Raw genomic sequence first — 24,542 nt, 5'->3', positions numbered from 1 at the left:
GGGGGCTCAGGGAACTAACTCTGAAACGGAAACATGTGTGCTCTGAAAAGGATTACCGTTTGACTTTTGGCAGGCCCTTGCTTTGCTTTCTGGTGTGATGAAACTGCAGTTTTCCTTGGTGTCGTCCATCAGATCTGTATCTGGCGATTGTGAAGTCTACCAGCAGGTGAGGAGTGCTCCTGTAAATTGCAAAGTTGAAGCGCTCGGCGGTGCGACGGCCTCATCGTCAGGTGGCATGTATGTATGCTTTGTAACATAACGTGCGTGGCAACTACTCCACTACCGTGTAAAGCCGGCTTGTGTTTCGCAACAATTCTATGTGCTCCTGCTCTTGGCCCATCTGAAAAAGTCTTCTTGTATGAATATGTTGCTCCGTTCCTGTGTGCCACTTGTTAAAACCTGGAGTGCTTTTGGTCGGGTGGCCTACGTGCCGAGCAGCAGGAGCACCAACCAGCAAGCGATGACGTGAGGCGTCGTGTTTGCTTCCTGGCAGCAATTGACCCCCGCTCGACGCATCATCCGTCCGGTATACACATCTCCGTCCACCTCACACGATTCCGACCAAATTCATAGCCGAGACATATACACGCACTAAAACGTGTCTATATACATCTCATTAAATTTTTATACAATAATAAAACATCTTTTGGGGTTACAGTACAACATCTTTTTTTAAAGGGTTACAGTAAAACATCTTATAATTCGAAATAGAGGGAGTACTTTTTAGAGGAAAACAAACAAAATACAATAGTAGTATAGCAACATGATTGATGACGCAGAAGCGGAGATATGATATTCCGGGAGGGAGAATCTTGCAAAAGACTGGGGAATCTGGCGAGGGCAGCGGATAGGGATAACCATTAAAACCACGCACGCCGCCGAGTGAACAAGTCCTTGTCATTTTCTTTTTCCTCTTCTCTGCTCCGTCTTCCCGTTGTTCCGCTCCCGCAGCAACACCAACACCAACACGGTTGCTTCTCCCCCAGCGGCGGAAGGAATCTCGAGCCCCCTCCTCCCCCGGCGCCGGGCGGGGCCTCGACGGGTAAATCGCGACGGCGCCCTAGAACCCCCGAGCAGCCGGGCGATGGAGGACCGCGGCGGCGGCGGCGGGGGCGGGGGCGCGCGGCGGGTGGGGGACTACGTGCTGCTGCGCCCGATCGGGTCGGGGGCCTACTCGCAGGTCTGGCTGGGGAAGCACGTCGCGCGGGGCACCGAGGTGGCCGTCAAGGAGATCGCCATGGACCGCCTCAGCGCGAAGCTCCGCGACAGCCTCCTCTCCGAGGTCGACATCCTCCGCCGCATCACGCATCCCAACATCATCGCGCTCCACGACTCCATCAGGGTAGGGTACCCTCCCTCCTCTCTCTCTCTGCCTGTCTCTCGCGCAATTGCTTTCGATCTGTTAGTTTTATTTATTTGTTTTTTATGTCATTGTCTGCTGTCTATTAGTATTAGCCTGATATATGCCTAGAATTGGGAGCCGCTGATGACGATCTCTAGTTCGATTTGGTTTGGAATGCTCGGTAGGTAGACAACCAAGCAAATGATAGTTTTGAACTTGATGTCTCCCCCTCTCCTAGTACTATCCACATAGATTCAGCAATTTTTTCAACTATTTTAGTTTTTATCCACATAGGTTCCAGAAGAATAACTGTTTTTCTTTATTGATTATGAAGTGATATATGTCTTGTGTATGTCTTTCAGGATGGTGGGAGGATATATCTCATATTGGAGTATTGTCGAGGTGGTGACTTATACGCCTATCTTCTACGGCATAAAAGGGTTCCTGAAAGTGTTGCTAAGCATTTTATTCGGCAGCTAGGCAAGCATCTTCCCCATCTCCCGTCTCTTCCCATGGTTTATTCATGTTCTGTGCTTTGCTCATAATCTCTTGTTTCTGCAGCATGTGGTCTTCAGAAGCTTCGTGAAAGCAACGTGGTTCATCGGGATCTTAAACCACAGGTCAGTCATCGCTGTCAACTATTGGTTTGCATTTCTCTGCGTATTCCGTGATCAAGAGTCTGGCAAAAGAAATACAATCTCTCAATACGGTTGCTTGATAATTTTACCAAACCATTGAATTATAAATTTTGTGGTTGTCCAAACAGAACATTCTTCTTGTTTCAAATAATGGAACTTCCATATTGAAGATTGCTGACTTCGGATTTGCAAAGTGAGTTACTTCTGTTCTATTTCATTCATTCTCGGAGAAAAGAACATTAGTTGCTACTTTCCTCGTATGACCTTGGTTTAGTGGACTGAATCACAAATCCCTGTTTTAAATCTTTGTTCTAGTGGATGCCATGTAAAATTGCTATCATGCTACATATCATAAGAATGACATATGCCAGCCTTTCTTTCTTGCTGCCACATTTCTTTGTGGGGGTCCACCAGCTTCTGCTTGTTTTTCACCGTTATTTGATTTTCTTTTCCTGAGCGACTAGCGCTATGTCGACTGATGTGGACCAGAATATTGGGAATAGACACCATGCCATGGCCAAACGGATCTGCTCCTTTCTTAACTGATGTGTATCCTGCACTAATAGGTCAGTGTTTTGTTTCAATTGCGAAATAGCACACTATCTAACCCACTCCTTTCCTAACACTTAATGGACTTGCATCTTTCATTGGTAGATCCATTTTACCTAGTTTAGCAAAAATGTGCAGTATCGGGTTCAAAAGTTCCCTCAACATGTCTGCAGTAACTCCTATAATCTGAATTGATATTGTGCTATTGCTGGAGAAAAATATCCCACATTTTCTAAGAAAACCTCTGCAACATACAAAGTTTGTCTGCAATAATTTTGACAAAAAGGAAAAAACAGAGCTGCAACCTTTAAAGTTACATCTGCTTCATTTTGAGGTAGTTTTTGTAACATTTGCAAATTGCATGTGTTCATGAACTCGCATCTCGGCTTTCACTGCACGCTGCTGATCAAGTGGGTTTAATAATGGGTGAATGAGTCGTCAACTATCGGATAACTTCAGTATGTCAGGCGTCTGATACTTTATCTGTTTCAGTTTCACTCATTTTGTATTTGTGTGCGTGAGCAGATTTTTGCAACCTTCTGGTCTAGCTGAAACACTTTGTGGTTCACCCCTTTACATGGCTCCAGAAGTCATGCAAGCTCAGAAGTATGATGCAAAGGTCGGACCTTTTTTTTTTCTTTCTGTTTCTGTGTGGGCTTTGTGATCGACTGTACCTATTCTTGACTCTGTGTTTCATGCTCGATTTCTGACAGAACAGGCAGATCTTTGGAGCGTTGGTATTATTCTATATCAACTTGTTACTGGATCTCCACCTTTTAACGGGGATAGTCAAATCCAGGTTTATCTCATTTTTAATATGATATAGTTTCTTCTACATTGTTGAAATAGTATGTGCCTACAAGTGCTAATGGAAACTATCATTACTTTATCAGTTGATGAAAAACATACTAAAGTCAGGTCAATTACGATTTCCATCTGATTGTGAGTTGAGCCATGATTGCATTGACTTGTGCAGAAAGTTACTGCGAATCAGTTCAGGTACAAATCATTGTCTCTACTTTATACAGAAACAATTTTATGCAAGCAGTAGGCAGTTCCTCATGTCATTATTTATTCTACTGCTACTTGTTTTTTTTCTGGCATAAGTATTGCTACTTGGTGGGGTGAAGTATTCAGAAGTATTACTGTGACCTAACAGACATCTGGTCGAAAATGAATGGTACCATTCAAAAGTAAATTTGGGTGGCATTGTAATTGGCCATTTTTTCTTCTCTTTGACTCCATTTGCACCCTTCCTGGATTTACTGACTCATTTATTCCTTAATAGTTACCATGCAAAATAATAAATTGTATCAGAGTATTAATTATTGCTAGATAAACACTATTATAACAACATGTGAGTTGTGAATTAGGCTGTACCAGAGGAGGATAATTGTTTATTAATGCACTTCTATTTTTTGCCTGTGCAATTTTAAGTTCTAAAGTCATCACAATTGCATGTTTTCTTCATGAATAATTAACAGTAGTGACTGGTAACCATGTACAGTGTATCATTGAACATCATGAATTGTTCAAAAGAAAAAGATTAAAGCACATTATGCAATCTGTTACGATATATACTCCCTCCGTTTTTATTTACTCTGCATATTAGATTTGACTGAAGTCAAACTTCATAAAGTTTGACCAAGTTCATAGAAAAAAATATGAACAATTACAATACAAATCCATATGATGTGAAAGTGTATTCAATAATGAATCTAATGGTATTGATTTGTTATTGTATACGTTAATGTGTTTGTCTATAAACTTTGTCAAAGTTTACAAAGTTTGACTTTGACCAAAGCTAATATGCGGAGTAAACAAAAACGGAGGGAATATTAAGGAGTATTAATGGTACCGTTCTAATATGTGTAATTGATGCAGTGGAACGCCTTACAGTTGAAGAGTTTGTGAACCATCCATTTCTCTCTGAACATGCTCCAGAGAGAATGTTGAGGTAATATCTTTGTGCTACCATCTTTATACCACATCATGCAATGTGTTTGATATTATGTAGTGCATTGGCAGTCGGACACCATCAGACACAAGAGATGGCTTTCCCTTCACTAAAAGCAGTCCAACGAGGCTTTCGGGCCAAAGTTCTCAAGAAGATTGTATGCCTTTTCCTTTAGATCTGTCAACTGGACAGGAGGAGAGTCCTGCTCCTGAGAGTAATGCCCCAATGAAATCTTATGGGTTTGCTACTAGTAAAAAGTTGGATAAAACTTCAGGCCAGAGTCCGTCGAAGCATACAGGCCTGTTCTCCAGATACATCATGGGCAACAATTATGCACCTAGCAGTCAACGTCTGGACCATCCTGGTCAAAGGACCAAAGAAAGCAAGATTGGTGAAGGACGTGGTGCTAAAGGTGTTCATCCAGAAGGTACCGAAGTCTCTTGTGATTATCACACATTTCTTCATAATCATTGCGAATAGTTCTTACTGAATTCATTATTTTTGCTTTGTAATGTAGATTCCCCTATCATTGATTCATTAGAGTTTGTAGATCAGGAATATGTCTTTGTGTCTGGACATGCGGAAGGATCCTCTTCTTCAACAAGTGCCTCTCTACAGCGCAATTTACCGGCTAAATATGAGAATCCTTCTGTTTCACCACCAAACTTAGCTGCTCTGAGTGCACCAGTGCCAATAAATGGCACCGCGATAAACAGGCAACAGTCTGCTGGAACTGGTAGCTTGGACAGTCATTGTTCTCCGATATCTGGTACTTCACATGGATCTGCTTACATGAGTGATGGCTTGGATCAACCACCATCTGATTATCTGACCAGGATTAGATTATTGGGGCAGTATGCTTCTACCATAGTGGAGTTGGTCAAAGAAGAGGTAAATTTATATGCTTGATGACTCTCTAGTCTTTGTGTGGGAGCTTCTATGCACTGGGTCTGTCCTTTTGATGACTCTCTAGTCTTTGTTTCCTTGCTTTCCTATTTAATTCCCTTCTATTTTATTTCATCTCAACTTTTTGAGATGTTGGAACTTTTTGTTCAGATGTTTGTGTGCTTTTCTTACTGCGGCAAACTATTATGTTTTTCTATCACATTGATCTGCCTAAAGTAACTTTGTGAGCATTATCTATGTGACTTCTAACTTGTTACGTCTTGTTGGTCAACCACCCAAAAATCTTTGAAGATAAAAGGTGGCAGGCACTTAGAGGCATTCTCGATCCAGCTAATTATTCTTGCGACCTGGAAGCAAGCAATTCACATATGCAATTCCTATGCGGCTTCAGCTGCCAGAGAGAGTCCCTTGCATGATATCACTATGAAGGGGCTTGATACTGACGCTCCCCATTTGCTTGCAAACTCTCAAATGGCTGATGAAGAATGCACACAGATTGAAAGGCAGTTTCTCACTGAAGTTGAACATGCTGAAGAACTTGCAAGCACTGTAGGACAGATACCTGGTACTGTACCTTGCTTGGGGCCGTGAGCCATTATCATCTGTTTTGTAGGACTTTCTTTTGTGCTGATAGTGAGCTAATGCATGCAGATGCTACAGCAATGCCCGACGCGGTTGAATTAATATTTCAATATGCACTAGAATATGGAAGGCATGGTGGTGTAAGTACAAGCATGCTTTCTTCCATCCCAGAACCAACAGCAGTTGGTTTTTTACGACTTTTGTCCACCCGCTCATTTTGTTTTCTTTCTGGTCTTGATTGCAGGTTGTCGAGATGATGGGGAAAGCAGCAGTGGCCATGTCGCGGTATACAAAGGCAATATGCTTGCTGCGTTTTCTCCTGATCGAGGCACCGTCGCTTGCCCTCAACCCGCCTTTGTCCCTGACTAGATCTGACCGACACCGACTGCGCTCATACATTGAAGCTCTCAACGCAAGGCTCAGCCAGTTGCAATGCCCGAGTCACTGACCACTGCCGGTGGGCCTTCTTGGGGGCTGACTTGTACAATATTCTTTCATTTGTACATATATTTGTTGGCCCAAACGAGGGCGTGTAAGATAGCCACGCTAGAGATCGTGAGATTAGCGAATGTAGCGGAAATCCAGTGTAACTGCCCAAACTACTACGTAATGTGAGGCGTGTGTGCGTGTGTTGTTAACTTATTATATGCATGCTTTATTCTGTACCAATTAAGGCTGCAGGCTGCAGCCATGGTCATGATGTGAACAGACTGAAGGTGTTGTACTGACTGTCTATGGTTTACTGTTTGTCTGCTTCAACCTAGCTTATGATCGCTACTTGTGCCGCCAGTTCTTGCGAGAGCATGGTTTAGTCCAACGAAGCTAAGCGGTGTTTAAACCGCTGAAGGCCGCGGCAACTGCGGAAGGCAGTTCCTTTTCTCCTCTCTCTCGTGAAAACCGAGGGAGGAGAACAGATCCCACAAATCCACCGCCGGCTAGCCTGTGGGTTCTTCCCCCCTTCGTCTGCCGTTCGGGCAGCGGATGGAGTGGAGGACCCCGGTGCTAGGCTACGGTATGTAGATAGGTTAGGGTCTAGTTTGTGCAGCGGCGGAGTTTTAGTGGAGGCAACAACATCGTTCCAACGAATAAGGTGTCCATGGCTCCCTCCATCTCGACAAGGCTGCTCGCAGCGGAGCGAGGAGACGGCGTCATGTGTCTCTTGCAGGTCGCTCGGACCGGCGATGTTAGGTTTTCCGAATGTGGTAGCAGCGGCGGTGACCCCATCTTTTGGAATTGTGTCCTCCGGCTTCGTTGTCTCGATGGTGCGTGCTCCAACACTGTCTTGGAGTCTTGGAGATTTATTTAGGATGTAGTGGATCAGCGTTTGTCCTTTCTTCGGGGCACGACGGCGTTGGCCTGAGCAGGGCTGGTTTGGTGCATGTCAAATGGATGGCAACGGGCAGTTTCAGTGCTCTTCTGCGACTTGGTCGAGTGAAGACGATGGATCTGGAGTCCGACGGGCACGGGGACACTCCCCGGCCGATGAGCCACATCAAAGAAGGTTCTGCTGTTCGCCGTGGGCGAGTTCATCGGCTCACAAAGCGGCTTTGTCCACGATGGTGCTTCTTCGGACCGGGGTATGAAGGTTTGTTGTCTCTCTTATCTCCGGTGGCGCTGTCGGGGTGGTGGAGATCGGCGGCAGTTGGCAATCTGCACAAGCACCTCCAAGGTTGTGATTGTAATTTATCTCATCTCGAGATGTTTTGTGCAAATGCACTTGGACTTCTGTCCTCTCTTTGTCTCGTCAGGGACTGTGTGTGTTGTAACTTTGACAAATACTAAAACACGTGGTTACCTTTTAAAAAAGCATGGTTTGGTCCTGCAGGAGATATCAAAACAGTAGGCTCTCAAACTAAAGGAAGAGCAGAAAAACCCTGACCTAACATCTCGACCTTCGCGGCGGCTCGGGCGTAGCCCAGATCCGCCGCCGCTACCTTCCCCCACCCTCTCCTCCACCCCCTCGCCGCTGTCGAACAACGTTGCCGGGCTAAGCCCGCTCAGTGGATGGCGGCGGTGTGGCTCTCCTAGCTCGGCTCCTGCTCTCTATGTTCTGGATCGTGGGCGGTGGCCCTGTGTGCGGCGGGCGCCGTGGTCGCGGGGGCGGCACAACGGCCGGTCTTGCGATGCTCTGACCTCCTTGCTGGCGACTGATGACCAGTATAGGGGATCAATTGTAGCTCTTTTCGATAAGTAAGAGTGTCGAACCCAACGAGGAGCAGAAGAAAATGACAAGTGATTTTCAGTAAGGTAATGTTTGCAAGTGCTGAAATTGTAAGTAACAGAGTAGTTTGATAGCAAGATATTTTGTAACGATCAAGTAATGATAATAGTAACAAAAGTGCAGCAAGGTATCTCAATCCTTTTGAGGCAAAGGACAAGCCAAAACGGTCTCTTATAATAGGAAAATCGTTCTTGAGGGTACACGGGAATTTCATCTAGTCACTTTCATCATGTTTGTTCGATTTGTGTTCGCTACTTTGATAATTTGATATGTGGGTGGACCGGTGCTTAGGTGTTGTTCTTACTTGAACAAACCTTCTATTTATGATTAACCCTCCCGCAAGCATCCGCAACTACGAGAAAAGTATTAAGAATAGATTCTAACCATGGCATTAAACTTTTGGATCCAATCGGTCTCTTATGAAATAACACATAAACTGGGGTTTAAGCATTTGTCACTCTCACAACCCATCATCTAATTGCTACTCCATAATGCATTCCCTTAGGCCCAAATATAGTGAAGTGTCATGTAGTCGACGTTCACATGACACCACTAAGGGAATCACAACATACATATGTAAGTGCATCTAGTGCCCCTTAGTGATTTTGGTGTATTGAAGACTTATAGGTTAAGGGACTAATGTCTTGTAAGTGTACACAGGTCTATAAGTCTATGAGGAGTTTGATATTTACAGGAAAAGTCGACCCCTAAAAATGAATATCTTTGACTGAAGATTTTGGTATTTCTGAAGACTTTCATGAAGACTTTGAAAGTGAAGAAATTGGTGTGTCCGTGAAGACTTGATATTCATGCGAGGAATATGAAGCTTGAAGACCTTCGTTTTCATAGTTTTGTTTTTCTCTTTCTTGAGTCATAGGAAACACCGTACTGTTAAAGGGGGTCGAGGAAATACTAAGGAAAAATTTCCATGTGATGCTCAACTCAAAATCCTACACCTACCAATCCCTTCGAGTGAAGCCATTGAAAATCTCATACAGTTCAGTCAATTTCTTCAGTGACAGAGACGAAGTTCTTCTGGTCTCTGAGGAATTTGTCTTGACTGAGGAGTTAGGAATTCACCAGTGCGGATTGCCTACACAGTGAGGAACATGATAGCCCTCAGGATTTTGCTACTCAAAATTCCGACCGTTGCTGTGCTATGCGCCAGCTATCCCAAAATATCTATCCACCTAACGGTCATATCATTGAAGGGCATTTATGTCTTATCATGTCGGGCTGCTCCCTAGGTTATAAATAGCCGCCCCTACAACCACTAGCTGGTTGGCTGCTCCGAGAGAAACTGACACTTGTCATTTGAGAGCAACCCATCCTCTGAGGACTTTGAGCGAAAATCATCAAGTGAGGAAAAACCAAAAACCCAAAACCCAAACACCTACAAACCCCAAGTGATTGAGCATCACTGAAGAGATTGATTCTAAGTGGATCCGACGCTTGTTACCTTTGAAGACTGTGCTTCTTCCAGATGGTTAGGCGTCATGGTCTAGAGCATCCAAGAGGAATTGTGGATCGCCGGGTGACCAAGTTTGTGAAGGTTCGGAAGTCGCCTGAAGACTTACCACGAGTGATTGGACGAGGTCTGTGTGACCTTAGTTCAAGGAGAATACGGTGAAGACTGGGTGTCTTGGACTGAGTGTCCTTGACTGGGTGTCCAGGACTGTGTGTCCTCGAGTTTAAATACTCAGCCGCTCCAACCAGACGTACAACTGAGACAGCAGTTGGAACTGGTCTACCAAATCATTGTCTTCACCAAGCTTACTGGTTGTATTCCCTCAACTCTTTCGTTTCCTCATAATTGTGTTGTGTGTTTGTTCATATCTGTGTTTGAAGACTTTAACTGAAGACTTTATCAATTTCCCCAGTTCAATTTCTTCAGTCTGTTTGTCTTCATCTTGAGTTATCCTGTGCTTACGCTTCTTGTACTCTGTGCCTATCTTCATTTCATCATGATGACTATGCTTGTATTCTGTTATGTTTACTTTTGAGTACTTATTCCGCTGCTAGTAGTTCTTCGCTAAGGAATTTCCTCACCGGCAAATTCCTCAGTGAAGAATTTCATAAAAATCGCCTATTCACTCCCCCTCTAGTCGATATAACGCACTTTCAATTGGTATCAGAGCAAGGTACTCTCTTGTTCTGTGTGATTTTGGTTTAACCGCCTGGAGTTTTAGTTATGTCGACCGCAGGTATGACGAAGGTAACATGCCCCATCTTTGACGGTCACGAGTATCCCAAGTGGAAGGCCATGATGAAGAAACACCTCATGGCGATGAACAACGAGTTGTGGACCATCACTGAGATTGGCCTGACTGATCTGTGCAAAATGGCGGATGCTGATGACATTCGCAAGTATACTCTTCTTAACCTCATGGCGAAGGATGTCATCTGCTCCAGTCTGTCACAAAATCAGTTCAGAAATATCATGCATCTCGATCATGCGAAGCTCATCTGGGACCGTCTCTCTGAGGTCTATGAAGGTCATCGAACCTGTCATGATCCTTGGTTTGAGGACTTCAAGGAATCTCTCAAAACAATGACATTCGAACCAGAATCATCATCTTCTACATCATGCCTTATGGCAAGAGATGCTGAGGTAACTGAATGCTACCTATCCGAGTCCAGTGATGATGAATCTTGTGATGAATTTGGACCCAGCTATGTCAAACTTGCTTCCCTTGCCACTAAACAACAAAGAGCTTTGGAAAAAGTTCACTATATGCTAAACAAAAGCGATGATATGTTGGGTGAAGAAATGGATCAGTCAAAAGCTTTGGCTGAAAGTCTTCAGAGACTTCATACTAAGTATGACACCCTTCAAGATCAACATAACACTCTCTTATCCGATCATGAGAAGCTTTCTTATGAATTTCTTCAAATAAAGCAAGATCTTGAAAAGCTAAGAGTGAGTTATGAAGATCTTCAGAAGGAGCGCGATTCATTACTTGCTCAACAAATCAGCGCTTCTCAGGAAGAATTTGTTCCTCCATGTTTGAAGTGCATTGAACGTGAATCTGCTAATTCTTCATCTGAATGTTCAAATGTTGCTACTGTTTCAAATTCTTCACATGCCTCTGCTATCACTAATTCCTCATTTGAGGACATTGCTAGTATCACTAACGATGCATGGCTGAAGGAATTGTACACGACAGGCGTGTACAAAAGCCTCAAAGGGCATCAGGCTCTTTGTGATGTGCTTAAAAAGCAGATCCTCAACAGGAACCCTAGGAAAGAGGGTATTGCCTTTGAGAGGAAACTTAATGCTGATGGTACATATTGGAAGCCTGAGCAGTACCCCAAAACTACATGGGTTGCTGCAAAGGGACCTCCAGTTGACCCATCTAACTTATCTGGACTTGCATGTGAATCTCCTCATTCTGATGATGAGTCAATTGACTTCAACTATAAACTGTTCAAAAATCAGAATGGTGAAGTATTTGCTAGATATGTTGGCACTAACTGCAGGAACGACTCCCCTATGAAGAAAATCTGGGTTCCCAAAAGATGCCTTGAAAATCTTCAGGTGAATGTCATCATGACGCCACCTGTGAAGAATAGGAACCCCAGATCACATTCTTCATATGGACCAAATTCCTCATATGGATCAAAGTCCTCATATGAACATCATCGTGCTAACCCGTCTGTTTCGTAGGGAAGATCTAAGGATTATGGATATGTGCATTATTCTTCAAATCATTATGTCCATAAGTCCTCGAAGAATTTCTCTGCATACTCTTATGCTTACTCTAACCCCTCTTATGTGAAACGAAATGGACTGGCTTCTATGACATCCTTTTCGTATGAAGCTCGCAGAATGATGAACTCTTTGCCACCCCTTCAGATGTGGGTGGTGAAGAAAAAGAACTAATCTCTTCTGCAGGGTTAGGTCTCCAGACGCACGTAATCGTCTGAAGAATTTGCTGGAGACCTGAGCATGCCTGATAGGACACATGCTAATCATGAAGAAATGAACTTTCATTTCTCACGTCCTCATATTGCTTTATCAGTTCTTTTACTTGATAAAATTGATCTGATGAATTGATGTCATATTCTTCACTGATGAAGTATATGAGTTTGTAAGCTGCACTAATTCATCTGCAGGATGATCAACCCAAAGCCACTGAGTGGGTCCTCGATAGTGGATGTACAAAACACATGACTGGTGACAAGAATCTATTGATGGATGCTCTGTTATCTCCATCGCATCTGAAGCATATCATCTTTGCTGACAAAGGCAAAAGTCAGGTATTGGGTCTAGGTAAGGTTGCGATTACAAAGGATCGACACATGGACAAAGTCATGCTTGTTGAGTCCTTAGGATACAACCTTATGTCCGTCTCGATGCTTTGTGATCTTGATATGGTTGTTGTCTTTGGCAAGTACCGTTGTGTTGTGGTTATGGAAGCTGACAATTCCAAAGTCTTCGAAGGCTTTAGGAGAGGAGACCTGTATATTGTTGATTTCTCTACAGGACCACAACCAGCCGTGTGCTTACTTGCAAAAGCTTCAGAAGGCTTGCTCTGGCATCGACGACTTGGTCATGCAGGCATGAGGAATTTGCACACGCTTGTGAAGAAGAAGCATGTCATTGGCATCGAGAATGTTAAATTCCTCAAGGATCACCTATGCAGAGCCTGTGAAGCTGGGAAGATGATGAAGGCCAAGCATCCAGCAAAGACTATCATGACCACCACTCGCCCATTTGAATTGCTTCACATGGATCTCTTTGGTCCTAATCATTATTCTGCTATTTCAAATGAAGCATGTCAATATGGCTTTGTTATTGTTGATGATTATTCTCGCTACACATGGGTACACCTTGTTACTTACAAACATGAAGTGCAGGAAGTCTTCAAACGATTTTTCTCCAGGGCTTCAACCAACTTTGGTGTGAAAATCAAGCACATCAAAAGTGACAATGGCACTGAGTTCAAGAATTCTGGTCTCGATGACTATCTCGATGAACTTGGTATTACTCATGAGTTATCTGCTCCTTACACTCCTCAGCAGAATGGCGTCGTGGAGCGCAAGAACATGACTCTTGCTGAGATGGCTCGCACTATGCTTGATGAATACAAAACGCCCCGTCGTTTCTGGACTGAAGCAATTGATACTGCGTGCCACATCATCAACAGAGTATATCTTCACAAATTCTTTAAAAAGACTGCCTATGAACTTCTCACTGATAAGAAACCCAATGTAAGTTATTTCAAAGTCTTCGGTGCTAAATGTTGGATTAGAGATCCTCACCACAACTCAAAATTTGCACCGAAAGCACATGAAGGTTTTATGCTTGGTTACGGAAAGGACTCGCACACCTACAGAGTTTTCAACAATGTTCTTCACAAAGTTGTTGAAACTGTAGATGTGCGGTTCGATGAAACTTTTGCACTTGTTGCTAGACTTGAGGCTATTCGCATATTACTTGCTTATGCTAACCATCATGATATCACTTTATCTCAAATGGATGTGAAAAGTGCATTCCTCAATGGTAAGCTTGAGGAAGAAGTATATGTTGCTCAACCCCCAGGTTTTGAAGATCCAAAGAATCCTGACAAAGTCTTCAGACTCAACAAGGCCCTCTATGGCCTCAAGCAGGCCCCACGGGCTTGGTATGATACCTTGAAGGAACTCCTCATGAAGAAAGGCTTCAAACCCGGTTCACTCAATCCTACTCTTTTCACTAAATCTTATGATGGTGAATTGTTTGTGTGCCAAATATATGTTGATGATATTATCTTTGGCTGTACTGACCAACGTTATAGTGATGAATTTGCCTATATGATGAGTGAAGAATATCAAATGTCTAGGATGGGAGAGTTGAAATTCTTCTTAGGTCTTCAAATTCGTCAACAACGCAATGGCATATTCATCTCTCAGGAGAAATACCTCAAGGATGTACTGAGGAAGTTCGGCATGCAAGATTGCAAAGGCGTCAAAATTCCTATGCCCACAAATGGCCATCTGTGCACTGATGAAAATGGTATTGACTTCGATCATAAGGTATACCGCTCCATGATAGGTTCTTTATTGTACTTATGTGCATCTAGGCCAGATATAATGCTTAGTGTTTGCATGTGTGCCCGATTTTAAGCTGCACCGAAGGAATCACACCATAAGGCTGTGAAGCATATTCTTCGATATCTAGCTCACACACCAACACTTGGATTATGGTACCCCAAGGGCTCGGCTTTTGATCTTGTTGGATATTCTGACTCTGACTATGCTGATGATCGTGTGGATCGCAAGTCAACATCTGGTACATGTCATTTCCTCGGATGATTTTTGGTCTGTTGGTCCTCGAAGAAACAGAACTGCGTATCACTATCTACTGCTGAAGCTGAGTACATTGCCGCTGGTTCTTGTTGTGCCCAATTGCTATGGATGAAGCAAACTCTCAAGGACTACGGCGTCAACATGAAGAATGTGCCTCTCCTCTGTGACAATGAGAGTGCCATCAAGATTGCTCACAAGCCAGTTCAACACTTGAAGACAAAGCACATTCAGATTCATCATCATTTTCTTCGTGATCATGTGTTGAAGGGCGACATTTCTATTGAGCATGTGAAGACTGAAGAACAGCTAGCCGATATCTTCACAAAGCCCTTGGATGAGAAGAGATTTAGCAAGTTGCGGTGTGAGCTAAATATCCTAGAATCTTCAAATGTTCTTTGAAAAGGACACTCATCCTAACACTTATGCAAAATTGATGACTTAGATGTGCAACACATGAAGAAACGGTTTTCTTCAATCAATGAAGAATGACACTCTTAGTGTGAAGAAATTAATGAAGAATTTGATTCTTAGAACCCTACGATAATTGTACGCGGTGTCTGAAATCATCATTCTTATAAGGTGGGTCACGCCACCACCAAAAGTTGAAATTCCTCAAATTATTCATATTCTTCAACCTTGCATAGTCTTCACTGGTTCCGTCGTTTTTCTTCATATATATATGAGTTTATGTCCTCTACATCATTCACTTATTGCTATTTCTTCAAGTTGGTTTTCTGCTAAGTGAATGTGATCGGACCCTTCCCCTCTATGCTATACTCAACCCAATCTGTTCACAAATTCTTCATGTGCGTTCTATTTGAAACTCGTTGAAAATCTTCACTGTGTCCTTGTCAGCTGAAGAAATTGCGAACGGAACTTTAAAACCTATCTTATCTAAATTCTCGGCTTTGCCGCTCAAACCGTTCCGCATCGCACGATACACTTATCCACTCACCCACGATCTAACACGATCTCCACCTCTCACTACGTGGGTGACACATGTCATGCGAATGAGAAGGGTCAGGGGCACGTTCGTCCAATTTCTTTGGGCGAGCAGTTTTTCACCGTGGCTATAAATACCCCTCCTTCCCTTCCTCACTTCTTTTACTCCGCTCGACCTCTCTCTCCAGCTCGAGCTTCTCAAACCCTAGCGCCACCGCTACTTCATCGCCGTCGGTGAGGAAGAGCTTCACTGCCTCAACCTCGTCGCCGACGTACTCGCGCCGACCGCGTACATCTTCACTCCGCCGCCGCCGTAGCTGTCTTCCTTCGCCAAGTTAGGGCGTGGAAGATCTGCACAGACGAACTTCACATCTCCTCACTCCAGTTCGTCGTGTTCTTCATCCAGGGTAATTAAAAGTTACTTTTACTGCCCTCGTTGATTCGAATGATTATCTACAAAATCTTCAAAGGTGTTTATTCTTCAAATTCTTCACAAACTAAACACCTCACATGTCATCTGTCCTTGATTTGTTTCTCTAAGCAACAAATTTTCTTCAAGATTCCTCAATTGTGTGGATCTTCGATCTATACAACTCTGGAACCTAAGACAAAGAACGCTTAGTGAAATTCTTCAAGACCCATCTGGTCAAATTCCTCAAACTTGTTCTTTTTGAAAAACCTTCTGAGTACGCATATGACCTCTCCAAATTCCTCGCAACTATACTCTGTTCACATGTACACATGTCCGCTGCTGAATCACTAGGTTCTCATCAACTTAACTCATTTGCAGTGTTCCTCGAAGAAAAGTTGCATACTTCTTCAGAGAATTCAGTTGTTCATATTCCTCTCCTGAAGAAAGTGGCTGATGGTAAGAAGCCACAGAAGGGAGGAAAGAGGCCTGAGGTCAATACTGCTTTTGAGTTCCCTGATGATATATACAAGGATTATTGCACTCCTGATGAGGCCACCCATGGAAAGGAAACCAAGAATGAGCGCAAAGTGCGCATCCAAAGGATAGAGAGGAGATGGGCACGGGAATGGAGAGAGTACAGGTATGTCACTCTGTCGGTGTACTAGAGTAGGGGTACCCTATTACCCCGAACTTGTGCACGGGCGGTCGCAGCATCCCGCGGCAAGGCTTGCCGGGTGACCGCCAAGACCCTCCATGGTTCCCTTGAAGACCATTCAAGAACAAAGTACTCAAACCAAGGCCCCGGCAAGAGGAGCTTGCCGGGAAGGCCAACCAAGGCCCCGGCAAGAGGAGCTTGCCGGGAAGGCCAACCCAGGCCCCGGCAAGAGGATCTTGCCGGGAAGAGACAAGACCCCGGCAAGACGAGCTTGCCGGGAAGGCCACTCAAGGCATACCAAGAAAGCTTGCCGCGACGCGCCGCGCGTCCCGGCAAGGCCCGGTGAGCGACAAGCTCCCAAACACGACAAGACGACGACCCCGACAAGGTACTCGCCGGGGGCCCGCTGCCACTCTGTACCCACGCTCCAGCGCACCCACCCGCGTGTCACCATGAGGCTTCCTCAGGGACGCGTGGCGGGAGCCTGTGCAGCCAGGGGTACGCGGTGGCAAGCGGAGATGAAGAGAAGGCCATCGTGGCAAACGGTGGCGCTCCTAACGGTCACTTTTTGCACTGTTTAGGCAACTCAGATGGGCATTCAATGACCTTGTCCCCTGCCGTCAGAGTTAGGTAGGGTGCACTGTGTCTACAGTAGCGGTAGCTGCACCTACCGCATCCTTTTCCATTTGTACCCTTCTCTGCGTTGCCACCTGTCGGTGACCCCTTTAGCGTATAAAAGGAGGCCCATGCGCAACGTAGTGGGGGGGGGGTCGGGGTTCGGCTCATTCAAAACACCAGAAACACTCCCACGCTCAGTCTGATAGCATCCATCGCTCCTGAGCAAGGATTCAATACAATCTAACAAGCAGCAGTAGGGTTTTACGCATCCGTGCGGCCTGAAGCTGAGTAAAACTGCTCGCGTGTACTGCCTCGATCCGCTCTTTGTGCGGCCTCCGCCCTCACCGAACCGAAAGGGGCCCGGTCCCCATAGGTGTTGGTGGATCAGCCTCCCCCGACATCTTTGGCGCGCCAGGTAGGGGGGCGTCGAGATTGTGCGAACCCGATCCGGCGTGCACGTGAGCTAAATCTTCATCATCTTCATCGACATGCCACCGAAGAAGAAGGATTCGGAGGCAGCTGTTCCGTCTGCGTCGCTTTCACCGCCTCCGGAGCAAACGGGTGGCGGAGTGGACGCCGGCGGAAGAATGGGCGTCGACGAGGGAGCCCTCAGTGCGGCCAAGTCCAAGGACAAGGCGGCACATACCTCGGCGTCCATGCGCGCACCGCGCCCCTCTCAGGAGGCGCGGGACCAGCAGCATCATGGCATTCGCAGCGCCATACGTCCGCTGGGCCAAGATCAAGCTGGTGGTTCTCGTGGCGCTCAAGACCAACATGCACGTCAACATGCTGGCTCGAGCAAAGTACGGTCGCCTGGACGGGGCACTACTCCTTCTAACATGGTTAGGAGTCCGAGCACGCCCCACTCCTCGCACCGTTCACCTCCGCCGCCCACCACTCCAGCAGAAGCCTTGGCACGAGCTCAACTGCTCCTAGACTATCCTCCGACGGCGGACAAGACCGACGAATGGAGGGCCACTATCCAGAGCCTCATCGGCTTCGCCAACGGCGACACTGCGCGGCAACCAAGCACCTCGCTGCCGCGGCAGGACAGCCGGACGCGAGCCGATGGCAACAAGACCGGGGGAGGTGCGACTTCCATGCACTCTCCACTACGAAGGCCAAGATCGCCGACTCGCCGGGTCCACCCCGACAGCGGCTCCACCGCGTCGTCGGATCCACGAGCTCGTCGTGACCAGCGCCAAGTTCTCCATGAACGACAACAAGAAGACGCTCGAACCGCATCAAGCGCCGAAGAGAAGCGCGACGTCAATCCGACAAGCATGCTGGGCCCTCTGTTGACATGCATGCGCCAGGGGAACCAGGCGATCTGCCGTACGCGGTAGGTTGTCCTGCGTTCACCCGTGAGCTGCGGCAAGTCCAGTGGCCCAGCACAAAGAATTTCAAACCAGACATACCAGAGAAGTACGATGGCAAGACGCATCCGTCGGAGTTTCTCAGCATCTACACCATCGCGGTGCAGGCTGCCGGGGGACGGGACGACAAGATCCTTGCCAACTACTTCCCGCTGGTACTCAAGCCCAACGTCAGGTCCTGGCTCATGCACTTGCCGGACAATTCCATCTCCTCTTGGGCAGATTTATGCCATCAGTTTGTCGGCGCCTTTACAGGCGGCCACAAGCCACATGGCCAAGAGAGCGATCTTCATCTGCTCGCCCAGAAGGAAGGTGAGCCACTGCGCAAGTACATTCAGAGATTCAGCCGTGTACAGCACAACATCCCAGACGTCCACCCCGCCGCGATCATCAGCGCGTTCCATCAGAACGTGCGAAACCGAAGGATGAGGGAGGAGATGGCGATGTGTAAGATCAGAGACGTTAGCGAGCTTTACGCCCTGGCCGACAAGTGTGCACGCACTGAAGAGGGGAGGAGGCTCCCCGGAGAGAGTACAGGAGCAGGAGGATCCGACAGTGAGGATGCCGCCCCGGCAAGGAAAGGCCGGCGGCGGAACAACAGAAGGAAAAAGGGCAAGGAAGTGCTAGCTGTCGAGTAGACCGACAACGGAGGTGGCGCCAAGGAAGCTAAAGCTGGTGGCTCCGACAAGGAGGCCCAGCCTGTGGCGGCCGCCGACAAGCAGGACAGCTCCGGCAAGCAGTATTGTAAGATTCACCGCACCAAGGGTCACAATCTCCAGAACTGCAAGAAAGTCGAACTGCTCGTTGAGCAGCAGAAAGCTGAGTACGAGCGACGCGACAAGGAGAAGGCCCAGGAAGGAACTGGTGGATCCGGCAAGAAACGTCCCGGCCGAGGAGGACGCCGCGGCAAGGCCAAGAAGCGGCAAGGAGATAGACCTTCCCGCGGCCGCGACAAGGATGAAGATGACGACAACGACGAAGACATGGATGATGACGAGGCCGACGAGCAGGAATTTCAGAAAGCCACAGAGGTCCTGTGCGTTGACGGTGGCGCCTCTCTGCATACTTCACACCGCCAACTCAAGCAGTGGATGCGGGAAGTGAATGCAGCAGAGCCATCCATAGAGTCACGCAAGCCTCTGAAATGGTCCAGCACGCCTATCATCTTCGACATTGAGGATCACCCTGATCGAGTAACTGCGGTCGGGTGCTTGCCGATGTTGGTTTCACCAACTATCCGCAACCTCAAGGTCACGAAGATGCTAGTTGACGGTGGAGCCGGCTTGAATCTGATCTCCTCCGCGGTCCTTCAGAAACTCCAGATCCCTGACAGCGAGCTCGAAGAGACCGGCACATTCCAAGGAATTAACCCGGGAAGGAGCAAGCCGAAGGGGAAGATCACGCTGCCGGTCACATTTGGCAGCGAGCTGAATTTCAGAACTGAGAGGGTCACATTTGACATTGCCGATTTTCCATTGCCCTACAATGGGATCCTTGGCCGTCCAGTGCTCGCCAAGTTTATGGCAGCCTCTCACTATGCATACAACATGCTCAAGATGCCAGGCCCGATAAGTGTCATCTCTGTCCCCGGCGACAAGAAGGATGCCCTTATCTGCACCGACAAGATGAACCGGGAAGCAGCAGCCGTAGCTGATCGCAACACACTTGCCGCTGAAGCTCCCGGGGGGAAGAAGAAGACAAAGTCCGGCAAGAGCTCTGATGCCCACTCCGGCAAGCGCACCTCTTCGGAGTGCTGCGCTACCGTCGAGGACGCACCATCGAGCTCCACCGGCAAGTGCAAGAAGACGATGGCAGCTCCACCCGAGACCAAGAAGGTGTTCGCCAAGGAGGACGGCACTGGTGGTACCTTCACCATCAGTGCCGCGCTTGACCCCAAATAGGAAAGTGCGCTCATTGCTTTCCTGCGGGCGAATGTCGACGTGTTTGCATGGCAACCGTCTGATATCCCCGGTGTTCCCAGGAAAGTAATCGAGCACCACCTTGCCGTCTGTCCTCATGCGCGGCCCGTCAAGCAGAGAGTCAGGAAGCAAGCAGTGGAGCGCCAAGAGTTCATTGCAGGAGAGATCAGGAAATTGGAAGCAGCAGGCCTTGTCAGATGAGTGCTCCATCCCACGTGGTTGGCCAATCCTGTAGTCGTGCGCAAGGCAAACGGGAAATGGAGGCTTTGTATAGACTTCACTGATGTCAATAAAGCTTGTCCCAAAGATCCATTTCCCTTGCCGCGCATTGACCAGATTGTTGACTCCACAGCTAGATGTGATTTGCTTTCATTTCTTGATGCATATTCAGGATACCATCAAATCTTCATGGCAGAAGAGGATGAGGAAAAAACCGCATTTATCACCCCTTGCGGCACATACTGTTTTGTACGGATGCCCTTTGGGTTGAAGAATGCTGGTTCAACATTTGCAAGGGTAGTCCATGTCGCTTTTGAGCCACAGATACACAGAAATGTGGAAGCCTACATGGATGATATAGTGGTCAAGAGCAAGGACAAGGCTACCCTGATCCAAGATTTAGAAGAAACTTTTGCAAATCTGCGCAAGATCAACCTCAAGCTCAACCCCGAGAAGTGCGTGTTTGGAGTCCCTTCCGGCAAGCTTCTCGGGTTCTTTGTGTCTCAGCGGGGAATTGAAGCCAACCCCGACAAGATCAAGGCCATCGAGCAGATTGAAGCACCGAAGCGCGTCAAGGATGTGCGAAGGCTTGCCGGTTGCGTGGCTGCTCTCAGCAGGTTTATCTCTAAGTCTGCTGAGCGCGCCCTGCCGTGTTTCAAAATATTGAAAAAGGCAGGTCCAATGAAATGGACTTCGGAAGCGGAGGCCGCGCTGCAGGACTTGAAGAGGTACCTGTCCTCCACTCCAATACTTGTCGCACCTAAGCCACAAGAGAAGTTGCTGCTGTACCTAGCGGCAACCAATCAAGTGGTTAGTGCTGCGTTAGTAGCGGAGAGGGAGGCGGATGATGAGCTAGCGACCGCGACAAGTGAATCCAGCAACAAGCAGGGGGCTTCTCCGACAAGTTCTGGTCCCGACAAAGTTGAGTCTGCGCAGACATGCAAGGAGATGCAGAGGAAAATGGTGCAGCGCCCAGTTTACTTTGTCAGCTCCCTTCTCCAGGGGGCTAGGTCGAGGTACTCTAGTGTGCAAAAGTTGCTTTTCGGCCTTCTCATGGCCTCGAGAAAGCTGCGTCATTAATTCCAGGCACACGAGATCACAGTTGTCACTCGCTTTCCGCTGAAGAGGATACTGCAGAATCCAGAAGCAACAGGCAGGATTGTCGAGTGCGCATTGGAACTGTCAAGCTTTGGCCTCAAGTTTGAGAGCACTGCAACGATCCAAAGCAGAGCATTGGCAGAGTTCATAGCAGAGTGGACGCCAACCCCAGACGAAGAAATTCCAGAGACGAGCATCCCCGTCAAGGAGACAAGCAAAGAGTGGCTGATGTACTTTGATGGTGCCTTCTCGCTGCAAGGCGCCGGTGCTGGCGTGCTGCTTATCGCACCCACCGGAGAGCACCTCAAGTACGTAGTCCAGATGCACTTTCCCAAGGAGCAAGCAACGAACAATACTGCAGAGTATGAGGGTTTGCTTGCCGACCTCAGAATCGCAGCCAACCTTGGGATCAAGAAACTCATTGTAAGGGGTGACTCACAGCTTGTCGTCCACCAAGTGAACAAGAATTACCAGAGTCCATTGATGGAAGCTTATGTTGATGAAGTAAGGAAGCTAGAAGCACACTTTGACGGCCTGCAAATGGAACACGTCACAAGAGCTCAGAACGATATTGCTGACGGCCTGTCAAAGTGCGCAGCACTAAAGTTACCTGTGGAACCAGGGATCTTTGTGCTCAAGCTGACTCAACCATCCGTGACACCATCAACTGGACAGAATAAGAAGAGGAAGTTGGTTTCTGGTGACTACTTTCCGGCAGAGCTTCCCGAAGCCGCCGCCAAGAAGGTCCCCAAGATCGACGCCAAGAGTGCTGAGGAGCAGTCTGCTCCGGCGAACCTCTTGGTTTGTTCCGTTGAAGCAGACGCTCCCGACAAGTTTTGCTCCGACAAGCTTGCCGGGGAATATCACGCTCCGGCAGAACCGCAGGTTCTTGCCATAGAAGCGGATGTTCCCGCAGCAACAGATACGCCTATAGTCCTTGTTGTCGAGCCACAAGCTCCAGCATGGGCGCAACAGACTGTCCGTTTCCTTCAGACAGGAGAGCTTCCCGAAGAACAAGAAGAAGCGGAAAGAGTAGCCCGGCAGTCAAGTATGTACAAGTTTGTCGACAACACACTGTACAGAATAAGACTCAACGGTGTGAAATTGAAGTGCATTCGCTGGGAAGATGGACAACAGCTGTTGGCAGAGATACATGGAGGCATATGTGGTCACCACATTGGCGCAAGAGCACTTGTCGGCAAAGCATTCCGACAAGGTTTCTTCTGGCCGACAGCCCTCCAGGATGCAACTGCACAAGTAACCAAGTGTGAAGCGTGCCAGTTTCATTCCAAACAGATACACCAGCCAGCTCAAGCTCTCCAGACAATCCCTTTATCCTGGCCATTTTCGGTCTGGGGGCTCGACATCCTCGGCCCCTTTCCCCGAGCTGTCGGGGGCTTTGAGTTCTTGTACGTCGCCATCGACAAGTTCACAAAGTGGCCGGAAGTGGAACCAGTGAGGAAGGTGACAACACAGTCAGCAGTCAAGTTCTTCAGGTCGATTGTTTGCCGTTTCGGGATCCCTAACAGGATCATCACCGACAACGGCACGCAATTTACGAGCCGCACCTTCATGCAGTACGTCCAAGACCTTGGCGCCAAGGTCTGCTTCACTTCTGTTGCTCATCCAAGAAGCAACGGTCAAGCAGAGAGGGCAAATGCTGAAGTGCTGCGCGGGCTCAAGACCAGAACTTTCGACAGGCTGCACAAGTGCGGAAGAAACTGGATCGAGGAGCTGCCGGTGGTTCTTTGGTTGATCAGGACGATGCCAAATCGAGCCACTGGCCAGACACCCTTCGCTCTAGTCTATGGAGCAGAGGCAGTTCTCCCCACGGAACTCGTTTACGGGTCACCTCGAGTGCTCGCTTATGATGAGCTTGAGCAAGAGCAGCTGTGCCGAGATGACGTGCTGCTCCTTGAGGAAGACCGTCTTCAGGCTGCTGTGCGAGCCGCTCGCTACCAGCAAGCTTTGCGTCGCTACCATAGCCGCAAAGTTAAAGCCAGAAGCTTCGAGGAAGGCGACCTTGTTCTTCGGCGTGTTCAGTCTGCCAAGAATTCCAACAAGTTGACGCCGAAGTGGGAAGGCCCTTATCGGGTGAAACGAGTCACTAGGCCCGGCGCTGTCCGCCTTGAGACCGAAGATGGCATTCCGGTGAGCAACTCCTGGAACATTGAACATCTTCGTAAGTTTTACCCGTAGGGCGCGGTTGCCGGAAGCTTTTCCGGCAACCACCTTTTGTACAAGTCTTGCCGCTGTTGCATGTAATCCTTTGTACAAAGCCGGGCGCAGACCCCGTGCACCAGTAAAGTTCATGTGCCCCGCACATCTTGTCAGTTTTTTATGCTATAATCCTTTTTGCATATGTTATCTGACACTTTGTGCAGCACCATACCCCGGTAAGCGATAACGAGCCCAAGGCTCCATATCATTACTTTATTTCTCTGTTTCTTTCTCAAAATAAGGAAGGTTCCCTCGCCCACAAGGTTTACCGGGGGGGGGGGAGGAGAAGATAATGGTGTGGACCAGGCCGTTCAAGAAAGTTTCTCCTTGCCGGGAAGCAGACGACAGAAAAGCTAAGTTGCTAAAGCTTGAGCAATCAGATTTTTAAGTTTTTGAGTTATTTTCCTTGAACGACCGTGCTTTGTATGGAAAACCTGTGCACGGAGGAAACAACTCGTAGCTAGTTGCGCCTTTATTTTGTTTCGAGTTTGCTCAACAACTTAAGTGAGCTGCTAGCGCCCTTACTTTGCTTCGAGTCCGCTCAGCAACTTAAGTGAGCCGCTAGCGCCCTTACTTTGTTTCGAGTCCGCTCAACAA

General features: G+C 47.4%; 2 protein-coding genes across 3 annotated transcripts in view; both read left to right on the top strand.

The window, feature by feature from the left end:
* The window catches only part of LOC119285241 (digalactosyldiacylglycerol synthase 2, chloroplastic-like), a 4,303-nt gene extending 3,938 nt beyond the window's left edge, over nt 1-365 (top strand). Inside the window, exon 6 of the mRNA XM_037564482.1 lies at nt 14-365. Within this exon, the coding sequence (XP_037420379.1) occupies nt 14-18 (5 nt within the window). The 3' untranslated portion in view covers nt 19-365. The remainder of the gene's footprint in view (nt 1-13) is intronic.
* Nucleotides 366-919: 554 nt separating this feature from the next.
* LOC119285240 (serine/threonine-protein kinase ATG1c-like) lies at nt 920-6,709 on the top strand. 2 transcript variants are annotated; one of them, XM_037564480.1, is made up of 13 exons: nt 920-1,342; nt 1,705-1,822; nt 1,904-1,962; nt 2,109-2,173; nt 3,055-3,148; nt 3,248-3,328; nt 3,423-3,528; nt 4,414-4,486; nt 4,558-4,913; nt 5,037-5,377; nt 5,684-5,957; nt 6,044-6,114; nt 6,219-6,709. In XM_037564480.1, the coding sequence occupies exons 1-13, from the start codon at nt 1,085-1,087 to the stop codon at nt 6,420-6,422; spliced, it is 2,100 nt and encodes a 699-aa protein (XP_037420377.1). In that variant the 5' UTR covers nt 920-1,084; the 3' UTR covers nt 6,423-6,709. The 2 variants fall into 2 exon arrangements, with proteins under 2 accessions (XP_037420377.1, XP_037420376.1); XM_037564479.1 differs by having other exon boundaries at nt 922-1,342; nt 5,004-5,377.
* The last annotated feature ends 17,833 nt before the right edge of the window (nt 6,710-24,542 follow it).

This window comes from Triticum dicoccoides, chromosome 4A (genome assembly GCF_002162155.2).
Source record: "Triticum dicoccoides isolate Atlit2015 ecotype Zavitan chromosome 4A, WEW_v2.0, whole genome shotgun sequence".
Taxonomy (NCBI): Eukaryota; Viridiplantae; Streptophyta; class Magnoliopsida; order Poales; family Poaceae; genus Triticum; species Triticum dicoccoides.
The sequence above is the reverse complement of the archived record's forward strand: the minus strand, read 5'-3'. Positions and strand labels throughout refer to the sequence as shown.

Excerpts from the sequence above, each read along its gene's own strand:
- LOC119285240 (XM_037564479.1), top strand. The coding sequence starts at position 1,085 with ATGGAGGACCGCGGCGGCGGCGGCGGGGGCGGGGGCGCGCGGCGGGTG. Across the intron at positions 2,174-3,054 it reads GCTGACTTCGGATTTGCAAA|ATTTTTGCAACCTTCTGGTC; the intron begins GTGAGTTACTTC and ends GTGCGTGAGCAG. Across the intron at positions 4,914-5,003 it reads TAAAGGTGTTCATCCAGAAG|ATTCCCCTATCATTGATTCA; the intron begins GTACCGAAGTCT and ends TTTGTAATGTAG.